The 12,513-nt window shown below is 29.7% G+C and overlaps 1 protein-coding gene across 1 annotated transcript in view; it reads left to right on the top strand.

The window, feature by feature from the left end:
• Positions 1 to 12,513, top strand: part of LOC129953805 (pair-rule protein odd-paired) — a 170,844-nt gene that overhangs the window by 88,972 nt on the left and 69,359 nt on the right. The window contains exon 2 of the mRNA XM_056067269.1: positions 3,185 to 3,354. Within this exon, the coding sequence (XP_055923244.1) occupies positions 3,185 to 3,354 (170 nt within the window). The remainder of the gene's footprint in view (positions 1 to 3,184; positions 3,355 to 12,513) is intronic.

Below are 12,513 nucleotides of genomic sequence, written 5' to 3' on the forward strand. Positions count from 1 at the left end.
AAAATTTCACTTTTGATCATCAAATGTTAATAAGGCAATAAAATAGCTCGTTCAGAAAAAAATTATTGAAATTGGTTCATAAATTGCTGAGAAAATAAGAAAAAATAACGGTTCTATGAGTGGTACCTTTCCGGAGCAATACAACAAAATGTTTTTCTTATTAAAAGAAGACAAGCTACAAAATAAAATTTTAGAGAATATTTAAAAAAAAATCTATCGGTTTGTTTTTGAGAAATTGCGGGACCCACTTTTTTTAGACTTCGCAATTTTACACGAATGCAAAACGCAAGTAAGAAAAAAGGTTCGTTGGAATTTTTTCCAAAAAGATACTACTTTGGTACCACGTCATAATATATTATACAAAATTTAATTTAACTCTCTAGCGTTTTTGGTTCGTATTTTAGTTTAACCAAAATGTTCACCTTTTGTTTAAATTGCTTTAAAAAAAAAATATGTTTTGAGAGTTCTTTCTGCATCATTATCTGTACAACAAATTTTATTTGAAGTCGATATCTCTTCTGGTCCCTGAGCTATAGATGACAAAAAAAAACCTCTCGAAAGTACGGACGTACAAACCTACATAAGGTCACTCGCACGCACAGACATCTGATAATCTTTTATTTCAACTCCAAAGACCTTGAAACGTCGAGAAATTTCAAACTTATCAATTTGACAAATCGGACCGATTAGAATAACTTTCCATGGGAAGTTAAAAAACTAAATATGCATTACAGGTGCCTGCGTAAGTAAGCTGCGTCATTTTAAAGCCGTTCGCTTCACCCAGATTTATGTATAAAGTCCCGCTAGATTTCTGAATTCAACCACTGTGCGTCGGAATAAAGCTTTTTTTTTCCAAATTATTTGAAAAAGGGTTCAAAGCTTCATATATTACCAAAAATATGGCCAAACGAAGAGGCATCGACGGTTATATTATGTAGGTTGTTGTAAGCAAACGAAACATTCTAATAAATGACCTCCAGTAAGAAATCGATAATGGTTAAAAAGATCATTATGATTATTTAAATGGGTTACGCACTACATGAAGCAAAATTGTAAAAAGCAATGAAGCAACCTTACGTTGACATCCAAAGAACTAATAGACCGTATAATAAATATTTAAAACTTATTTCGCATAGTTCACCCATAGCATTATTTAATCAAATACAGAAAAGATACTAACAGGTACTATTTTTGTTTTTTATTAAAAATTCCGCAGGTCATAGGGATTCCAATTTTTTTTCGGACACTTCCGCTCACAAGAATCTGTCACTCTGCTTAGGGTATCCCCAGTCTTCAGGCATACGCCATCACAAACAGTTTTTTTTTTCAAAAAATCATTGCATGCAATATTAATTTGGTCTGAAAAGAATATAAAGAAACAAAATAAAAATCAGACTAAGAATGCAATCGAATCAATTTTCTCCGATAGGAACATATGTATATTGAAAAAACATTGCGAACAAAATGATATTTTTTTTGTTTTTTCTTTTGTTTCCACTGGTCTCCGAAATTGTGTTGTGCTTTTATACCATTTTGACAAAAATAATGTATAGTATAGTAATAAACAGGAATGTTATTCCCTTTTTCTTGAATAACAAAAGAAGAGGCTGGGACTCATTGTTGAAACCTCTGTAGAAATCATTGAATGCCAGCGTATCATGTACATAGCATTTTTCGTACAATTTATTAAAAATATAATATAATATAAATAACACAAACTTTTTATGCTCACATGAGAGATTTTTTAGAAAATTCATGCCGCTGACTAATAATTGTTCTCATTGTCTGTACCAAATTTCATACATTCCTAGGGTGTTTGTCTATTTTCATAGAACTTTTCAATATCATAAGCCATCAATAATAATTACAAAACATAAATTTACGCACATGATTTGTATGCTAATAATGTTGAACATTGTAAGTTAGAATGCATTGTAATAAGAAATACGAATTTAAGTATCCATCCGAAAACAACAATATTACTATTATTATATAATATATTATACTATTATTACTGAAAATAGTAAGAAAATATAATTAGATTGAATCTATACAATGTACAACGCATATACATACATACATATATACAAAAAACGTCATTCCGACGGATTTTTTCGTGTTTTGAAATTATACAAGTTACAATGCAGATTCTTTGACTTGATTCATGTAGGGAAATACTTAAACAATACAAAGAACACCAATAAATAAAATGTATGCTAACAAAAACTTGCATTAGGATGGTTTCGATCCTCATATTAAATAAATGTATTGAATAACTCTCCTCCACAGTTAAAGTCACCAAATAAAACACTAAAGAAAACAGGGTAACAGGTAGGTAAAGAAATATCATCTCATTAAGTGAGGAACAAAAATAAAACGAGGAATATAAAAAAAACCAATTAAAAAAAAACCTTTTTCATACCATTTTGTTGGTGTTACTTTCAAGTCTAGACTAGGCTATGTATGTTTTTGACATTTCAAAATATACAATTTATTGTTATGGCTTGAGTTCTTCATAATTTTGATTATGAATTGATTTTATTCTATTTTATTTGATGTTAAGGTACGTTTGTATATTTTATTCTTTTTTCACGTCAATATAGCTTATAAATTTATTGGGGCAAAACCTTAAGAGTGACAACTACAACTGAGCAGGGAAGTATTACATTTATTGTTCTTTTGTAACTCTTTAAACCATTTGTCAGAGCGTAAATATTTATTTATTTTATTATGATTTAACTAACATTTTTAAATTATTTGAACGGTCACCGTCTATTATAGAGCTCAACAAACACAGCAGAAATTAATTTGAAATCCCCCAAGTTATATTTATAATATAAAAAACATAAACAAGTTTTATGTATTTTTTTTCTCTCTGCGAATTTAAGTAAGGTAAAGGATGGTGCACAGAAATAAAATCGAAATATGTTTAACAAGTTATCTTTTGCTGTCATAAATCATAAAGAATATATTTGGTCTGGGTTCTGGGACAACGATTATAAAGAAGAATATTGAATCTGCATGTGTTCTTACAATACAAAACTCTTCAACAAAGTTTCAAACTAAAGTGTATCCAGAACGACGAAAACCAAAAAATACAGTGATCTCTTTGCTTAGTATTTCCTTTAGTTAAACTGCTATGACTTTAAGTAATTGTTGCGTGTTTTATTTTGCTTTTTTCCAGGTGAGAAACCATTTAGATGTGAACATAAAGGCTGTGATCGGCGATTTGCAAATTCTTCGGATCGTAAAAAACATTCGCATGTGCATACTTCTGATAAACCATACAATTGTCGTGTCAACGGCTGTGATAAATCATACACACATCCATCCTCACTGCGAAAACATATGAAGGTAAGAAAAGAATTAAATTGCTTAGATCAAACATAATATTTAGATTTTGTTTCTATGACTGAAATATTTTAAATTAAATTCTCTAATTAACGACCAATTTATAGAAATAATAAAAATTGCTTCAGATTCTCGTTAAATAATATTGAATTGTCCATGTTCTCCACACGCCGTTGTCTTCCGATTTGTGATCATAATATACTTAAATCTAATATATTTTATAATAAGCCAAATTGAAATGTAAATATGCCAATAAGCGAACAAAAAATGAGAAAAACACTTAGAAACATTGGACAAATAACCAAAGACGAAAGGTTTTAGAGTTCATACTTAAATACGATTGTTTCATTTAAAATTACATTCAAAATCCATTACCTACTATGGCCTGTTATTAGCCAACTTTGCGTTGGTGTCATTTATCGCTTAACGAAACTAGCCCTTCGCTGAAAAACTAATTTTAATTTCAACAACCCTTAAAAGGACATATAAAGCTAAAGAAGTGAAAGGTGGATTTTCTATTTTAATATGAATCGAATAGCAGTCCTTATCAAGTACATACATATGTCAATGGCTTAAATAGTTACATTATTATTGGTATAATTCGTCGCCTTAGAGACACAAGAGCGTAACTACATTTTTTACGATTTTGGACTGGGCATGCCACTTTCCTTAAAATATATAGTATTCTATATTGTGGCAAAAAATTGTACCTCTAAGTGAAGTAGCTTAGAAGTTAGCACTTCCCGTATCAACTTTTTTTTAAAATTACATCGAAACAAACAAACGTATGCGGCGTTACGTTTCTATGACCCAAACTCTAGAAATTCGAATCAAGATACGTTAATGTGGCAATAAGTTTATACCGTTTGACCTGTACATCAAATTAAATAATGTTTTTTTTGTCAACAACTAATTTGCATGTCAACTGTCAACACTTAGGCTTAGCTTAAGCTTTGGTTGACAAAAAAAAATTGCCGTTATCGTTGTTCTGATGCGTTATTCAGTTTCATTATTTGTGATTGCAATATCGTGATTTTGTGAATTAAAAAATTAAAGTGTTCATGATGGAATTTTCGAGAGCTAAAAGGCTTGTCATGCTAGCTACAAGAAATCAATCTATAAAAGATTCTTCGAAAAGAAATTCACCTTCGTCTCGCCCATGTACTTCCAAAGGAATAGAACATGGTAGGTTGAATAATAATAATAATCAGGTGAAGAGAGATTTGTTACTTTCATAAATTCATCTTGTGTTTTCTCTAGAGAAAGAATTTGATGCCGAAATAAATGAAACTAATTCACCGTCTGTATCAATGTTCGATAATGAAAACAATGATGGTAATATTAGTAAAAATAGAATCATAATAGTTTTAAATATAAGATTTTCATCCTAAGGTGATAACGATCGAACTTCAGATGATTTTACTGACGATGATTCAGTTGTCGATCCCCATTTCTTTCCTTCGTCATCCGAATCTCTGTCGTCGAATATGCAGAATTCGCCAAACCACGTTCAAGATAACTCCGTTCCAGTAGCAGGTTTACCAAACGAAAGTCTATCAATTAATATTGAAGTCGATAACATTGCCAGCGTTGGTGAGGAGAACGATGCGACACCAAAAAGAAAGCGACAGCTTGATCCCAAATCATGGAAAAAGAATATTCGAAAGGCTTTATTTCAATCGGATAAGTCATATGTGTCGACCCGTGGGAAATGTGTCAAAGCGCGAAGTGTACAGCCCAAAGATTGTTCGAAATGCCCCAGAAGGTGTAACACTCATTTTGACGAAGAGGCTAGGCATTATTTGCATACAACTTTCTGGGAAAAGCTTAAAGGTACCGAAAACCAGAAAAAATATCTTTCTTCGTTGATTGAAGAGATACCAAAAAAATCAGTTAGAACTCCAGCTCAACATTCACGACGTTCAAACACGAAGATAGTTTTCCTTGTTAAAAATGGTGTGAAAATTCAAGTTTGTCAAGGTTTTTTTATTGCTGCATTCAATGTTTCTGAAACATTTGTGAAAAATATTGTAAAAAATAGATCAGATTGTAACGTTGTTGCCTTTAGTAAAAAAGGCTGTCATCAACCTGGAATCAAACGGCCTGAAGATGCGAGAGAATTTATAAAAAAACATATTAATTCTTTCCCAAAAGTTCCTTCTCAATATTGTAGAAAGTCAACCAATTATGAGTACTTGCCCTCGGATCTGAATTAACAAAAAATGTACGAATGTTACTTACAAAGATGCCAAGAGGAAAATAGACTGCCAGAAAAGTTATGGCTTTATAGACAAGTATTCAAAAACGACTTCTACCTTAAATTCCACACTCCGAGAAAAGACATGTGTGATAAATGCTTTCGGTTTCAAAACTCTTATGAGGAGGAAAAAAATGAGCTTCGTGATGAATATGAGCAACACCTAAAGAGAAAAGTAAGTGCTAGAGAATTCCATGATAAATTTAAAGAAGATGCTATTGCCAAAAACATTCATTTTATTGAATTTGATTTGGAAGCTGTAAGATACTGTCCTAGCTCAAATGCGAAAGCCATATTTTATAAAAGACGTTTGGCAGTTTACAATCTGACTGTATACAATGTTGGAACCAAAAAAGCTACCTGTTTTATGTGGCATGAGGGAATGGCTGGAAGAGGTTCGGACGAAGTGGCATCTTGTCTATATATGTATTTTAGGCAACATTGCGACGGTAAACTATTTGTCCTGATGAGCGATACTTGTGGAGGGCAGAATCGAAACGTTAACATCTCGGCAATGCTTCTCTACTCTGTTCAATCACTTGACATCCCGAAAATAGACCATTGCTATTTTGAACCTGGACACTCTATGATGGAGTGCGATTCCGTTCATGCCCATATTGAACGATGTTCAAAAAACATTAATATATTTGACCCCGTTGGATGGTACACTGTCGTAAGGATGTCATCAAAACAATCAAAATATACAGTGGTAGAAATGGGACGCGAGGATATCTTTAGCTTCAAAGCAGTAAGTTCAACTTTGATTAAAAATCGTAAGGTTGATACTGAAGGGAACAATGTTAATTGGCTAAAAATATCTTGGCAGCAGTATAGAAAAACTGATACAAATAACATTTTTTAAGTATGACAAGGATCTGGAAGAGTTCAAAGCTGTACAAATAATTCGGCGGCAATCAAGGAAAGATGAGTTACCAAAATTAACTCACTGTTTTACGGGACCTAAGTCTATAAAAACAGTAAAATATAGTGATTTGTTGGACCTTTGTAACAAAGGTATAATACCCTCGCATTCCCATGATTTCTATAAATCGTTAAGAACTTCCGATTTGGATGACTAAAGTGATAACTAGATTTAAATGCCTTATGTACTTATATTACAAGAAAAAAAAATAATAAAATAAAATAAATAAGAAAGCTTTTTTGAAAATTATTATTTTATTATTATCGTTAGAGTCACATAAACGTAACAGTCTATATTTTCACTTTATTGAATAAAATATCTTTAAAGTCACAAAAATATTAAGAATATTTTATCTATTCTATAGCTAGAATGTTAATCTTGAAATTTTTAAAAGTTAACTTTACAAAAGTATTCATGGAACTCATATAAATGAAAAATGGTAAAAAAAAATCACAAAATCGTCTCTCCTTAAAATTAGCAAATATTGACATACGTCTTTGTGTCACTAAGGCGACGAATTATCTATGAGAAAAAAATTACTTCATATCAACATCTCTACTGGTTTTTGAGATGTTGAATTGTTGAGGCCAACAAAATTATTTCGAAAGTATGAACGTCACGCCGTCGCCGAAATCGCTTTAAAAGCCATGCGTTAAAATTCCATGGACCTTGAATTGACGAGAAATTTAACTATTATTAATTTGACTAATCAGTTCTAATTGATTTTGCATACGGAACTACTATTTTTGTCAAAAAGTGGTCAAATTTATCCCTACTTAATATATTAATAAACGTGTAACATATTTCTTTTTGTTTGTAGTTCAGAATATTGGTGTGTTCTGCCTTATATTATACAGTAAAATAACATTTAACATTTCCAATTTAAGTTCATACAATTTTCATCTATAAGAAAACACGTTCATATACTTATAAGTACATATGTATGTATATAGCAGTTACGAAGCGTCTATACAAGTCGATTATTTCCGTGTTACCTTTTGAAATTCTTATCATAAACATTTTAGATTTCTAGCAACATAAATCAAACTTAATCATACACATGAATACGCTCCCAACATTTTTTAAGAACTACTACTCTCCTTTCAGTCATATTCCACACACATGTTGCCCAGGGATGGAAATTGACATTTTCCAATTGTACTCAAAAAAATTTTTAAATTGTATTCATTTGGTACCAGTTGTATCGAGAATTAATTTCATAGAAAAAATATAAGAAAAATAAAAATAAATAAATTAGGTGGCGCAACAGTCCGTAGAGAACTAGGGCCTAGTAACTTACAACTCTCAACCATTCCTGTGTGCGAGTAATTGCAGGGATGGAGAAAACCTACAGTTTATATGCCGAATCTTTACGGCTAATTTGAGAAAGCACTATTTCATGATAAGAATTATTCTTGGGGAATTTGTCAATTCCTCATAAGAGGCAGTACCCGCAAATAAAACCTTTAAATGGAACGGACAGGGATCGAACCCAAGACCTCTGTCATGACAGTCGCAACGGGTACTACTACTAGTACGAGTACTAATATACATATAACAAAAATAATATTTTGTTATCGTTTATTATAAAAATATTACACAAAATAAACAATTCATTAACAAAATAATGTTAATAGTATGTTATTATCACAGCATGAATAATTTTGTATCAAATTGTTTGTTTCCTTTGTATATAAAAATTATAGTGCTCTAATGGAACATGCATTTTTAGTTCATTGATGGTTGACAGGCAGCGTTGGGGGTACTCAAAATTGTTGTGGAGACTACAGAAGTTAAATCGAAAACAAAGTTGAGGAAGAGAGTTGGTTGTATTATTTTTACTCCCTTCAGAAATCTCAAGGGAGTAAGGGAAACAAAAAAATAATATATTTGTGTACGGCTTTTTTTGTTGTGTATGAGATATTCATATGGATTGAACTATGTAGAATTTGTTTTTGTTGGATTTGATTTCAAATTTTCTTTCTTCTTTATCTTCTTTATCTTTATTGTAGCATCAACGTTATAATATTTTTTCTTAAACTAAATTGCACAATTTACAGAGACATGGTATAAGGCTACCTTACTACTGTCAATATTATAACTCTTACATTAATTAACAAAAAATACAGAAAGAAATAGTATTGAAGGAAAAGCTACATAAAAACCTTCATATAAAACAATAAGAAAATAGAATGAAAGAAAGGTGGGCGGTAAAATTTAAAAAAAGTAAGGATTCAAACCAAGCTTTGAGTAATACAACAAGTAGATAATAATTAAAATACTTAAAATAAATACATCAATAAATATATAAATAAATAAATAAATAAATATAAAAATAAATAAATAAATAAATATATAAATAAATAAATAAATAAATAAGTAAATAAAAAAAATAAATAAATAAATAAGAAGCTAAATAAATAAAGAAAAAGAATAGAGAAAATAAAATAATGTTAAAATAAATATATCAATAAATAAATAAATAAATAAATACGTAAATAAAAAAAAATAAATAAAAAAATAGACAAACAAATAAATATATATTTAAATAAACAAATAGGTAAATAATTAAACAAATAAACACGTAAATTAAATTTAAAAAAATAGATGAATAAGTATTAGAAAGTCATTGTGAAGCTAGGTTTTAAATCAAGGTATTATCAGACATAGTACATGATGCAAGGTATCGCTCATTAATTTTAGCAATTCTTCTTGATACCATATCCATAGATAAAATGGTATGAAGTTCATTAGTTGAAAATGACCTTGGTAGCTTCAGAATCATTTTCAGAATCTTATTTTGAGCTATCTGCAGCCGTCGTATATTAGAGATTGCACAATTCCCCCATACTGGTGAAGCGTAGTACAAGATAGCTTGGAAAACAACTTTGTATATTAAAAGCTTATTATCGGTGCATTGATTTGCGATTAATGAAAGGATAAAGAATTTTAACTGTATGATTTATTTTCTGAATGGTTTTTTGTATATGTAAGCCAAATGTTAATGTTTTTTCCATTCTATACTTGTGCCATCCATAAGAAGATTATTGCTTCTTAAAAAGCAGGCTTTTCTTTTTCGAGTAAAAAAAAATTTTCAAATTAATGAAATCTAAAATAATTCAAACTTATTTTCTCAATACCTACAATGTTGTCAAATTTTAAATATTCTACATAGTTATGTGGATGTGCATATTTAAATATAGGCAATATATTTTTGTTTTTTCATTTTTTGAAAAGAAACTGTACGTTAGGTGTATACATACACATATGTAGGTAGGCAAATTCAATTTGGGGCAGTTATGTACATACATATTTAGAGAGGCAGGTAGGTACAATTTTTGTTACTCGTAAGTTGAATTGATACAAGTTTCAAATATTGATTTGTTTGTGTTTTTAAATTTGTACCTTTACCTACATACATTAGTATGTACGTATGTATGTATATGCATAAGTAAATTTTCGTCATAGGTTATTCGTGTTTAGTATATTATTGTAAGCATAATTATTAGTATTATAGCTACATACATATGTATGGACATAAATAGAAAACTGTAGGTTAAATTTTTCTAAAAGTCTTAAGAAATGTTATCAACAGTATTCTTTCCTCGAAATATTCGAAGCAAAGAAAACTAACCAATTGTTAGTTGTTGTTTTTTAGTTTCGTTGAAAAAAGGTGTCAATTAATTTTTTTTTTATTTTACTAAGTCGAAGTGAATTTAATTTTTCCAAAAAGTGATTCATGTGTTGAAAACGATTTTCTTATGTGCCTTATTTATCGACCGATTAAAATAATATAATATTGGATGTTAATAATTATAACTAAAGTAATAATATTAAAAAGACTCAGACTGCTTAAACCTTTAACATTTTACAAAATGTTCATAACAATATTTTGTGCAAGATAAATAACTTAAAGTCAATATTTTCCTTTGTTCTTACAATACTTAAGTAATAAACCATTTATAATTAATTTGTTGTTGTTTGTGTAGGTTTTCGTGTTATTTTAATAAGTTAATTTTTTTAAAGATTAACTAGAAGTTACCAACAATATTCGATCGAAAACGTCATTTTTCGTTGCACATAATTATTTTAGATATATATATGTATATACATATGTTATACCTATCAGTTTATGTTCATAAAGTATTCGATTTTACAATTATTTTTTTTAATCAACATTGTATCAGTTTGGTATCACAACACAACACAATATATAATATAAAATTTAATACATTTCGCTATTGCAAAAAAAGAATCACTCAATTTTTTGGGGAGGCCTTTCTGCATCTTTCTGTGGTATTACGTATCTGCATAACAAACATTTGAAGTCGATATCTCTACTGCTTTTTAAGATATGGATGACGAAAAATCGTTTATTTATATTCCTAGAAAAGTCAAAAACAAATCGAACCGATTACAATAGCTTCGTATGGGAAGTTAAAAATTACTGTTTTCCGTTAATCTTTTGAAAATATTTTGATCTTAAAGGAGTCAACAAAACCTAAAAATTGTGAAAAGAAATGCATTAAAGTACAAAGATTATTCCGTCTGGTGTCATTTTAAGAGTTGAATAATATATATTGCTGACCGTTCTATGAATTTTTTGTATTAATGAAATTTCTCTGGCATTGTAGAATGGAATCTTTCTACATAACTATTACCTGTATGGGAATTGGATTTTGTCAGAGGCTTAGTTCTTAGTAATTAAAGAATTCTTGGAGGTTTTCCGAATGAATTTTAATTCGTTATCGGCAATTATTTTATTCGGTTTACCGAACTTTAAGAAATGTTCTTCTAATGTATATTTTTTTGTACAATTTCGAATTGCTAAGTAATGAGCGTATGCCTTTTTTCAATTTATCTATTACTAGCTTTTTACCCGCGGCTTCGCCCGCAGTGGAGAAATTAAATAAGTATGAGAGAAAAAGGGTAAGGGTATAATAATAGAAATGAGTCAATATAATAACTAAATTTTATTGCTTGGCTGAGATCAACAATTTTTATAAATTACTACAGACAATGAAGTTTCAACACCTTAATATATGCTTATTGAAATGCAACAACAAATGTTAAAATATATTTCACCGTAACAAAAATAAATAATTCTAGATTCTAACAATTTAAAAAAATAAAATACAAAGTACAGTATTTATCGCTTATAAGAAACACGCTTATAAGAAAACCTCGCTTAGAAGAAACTTCATCAAAAGCACCGTGAACTTTCCCATATATTGTAATGTTGAATTGTATGTTTATAAGAAACACGTTTATAAGAAATACACTGATAAAAGAAACATTTCTCAAACACAAATTTTTATTTTTCATGCAAAGTTGGTTGGATATAAGAAACTTGCAAACAAATCACAAAATTCAAAAAACATGAAAAATTCAAAAATTCAAAAAAAAACGATGCAAATGTCATTTATGCACATAATTATTTTTAACAAATTATTTTTTTGTCATACCTGCACACCTGCACTAGGGATCATCCACTTATTCAAATCACATTACCGAAAGTGTTTGGTTAGGAAGCAAATTCTTGCTCTAGAACTCGGTGATATGAAAAGTTTCTTACGAGAAATTAATTTACTAAATGCTTTGAAGATTGTAAAACGATCTTGTTGGCTTGTTACCCCGCAAACTATACAAAATTGCTTTAAAAATTCTGGAATTTTTAAAAGAAGCGAAGAAGACCAAGGTATGCACAATGTTTTGTTACATTATCTAAATTGGATTATGACATGAGTTTTCAATTCAAGATTTAATCGAGTGCAATGAACCAGAACCAGTGGTATTTAACTTCGGTGAAAATTTTGATGGTGAGGAAAATGAAAATTGCTTTGGGGAGTTGGACGATACCGAAATTTTGAACGAAGTACGAAATAGTGATGGTGAAAGAAATGACCAGCAAATCGAAGACGAACAATAAAAGGAGCAAATACCATGGCCAAAACCAACAAAAAATGAAGCTCTGCGTACTTTT

The sequence above is a fragment of the Eupeodes corollae genome, chromosome 1 (assembly GCF_945859685.1).
Source record: "Eupeodes corollae chromosome 1, idEupCoro1.1, whole genome shotgun sequence".
Lineage (NCBI taxonomy): Eukaryota > Metazoa > Arthropoda > Insecta > Diptera > Syrphidae > Eupeodes > Eupeodes corollae.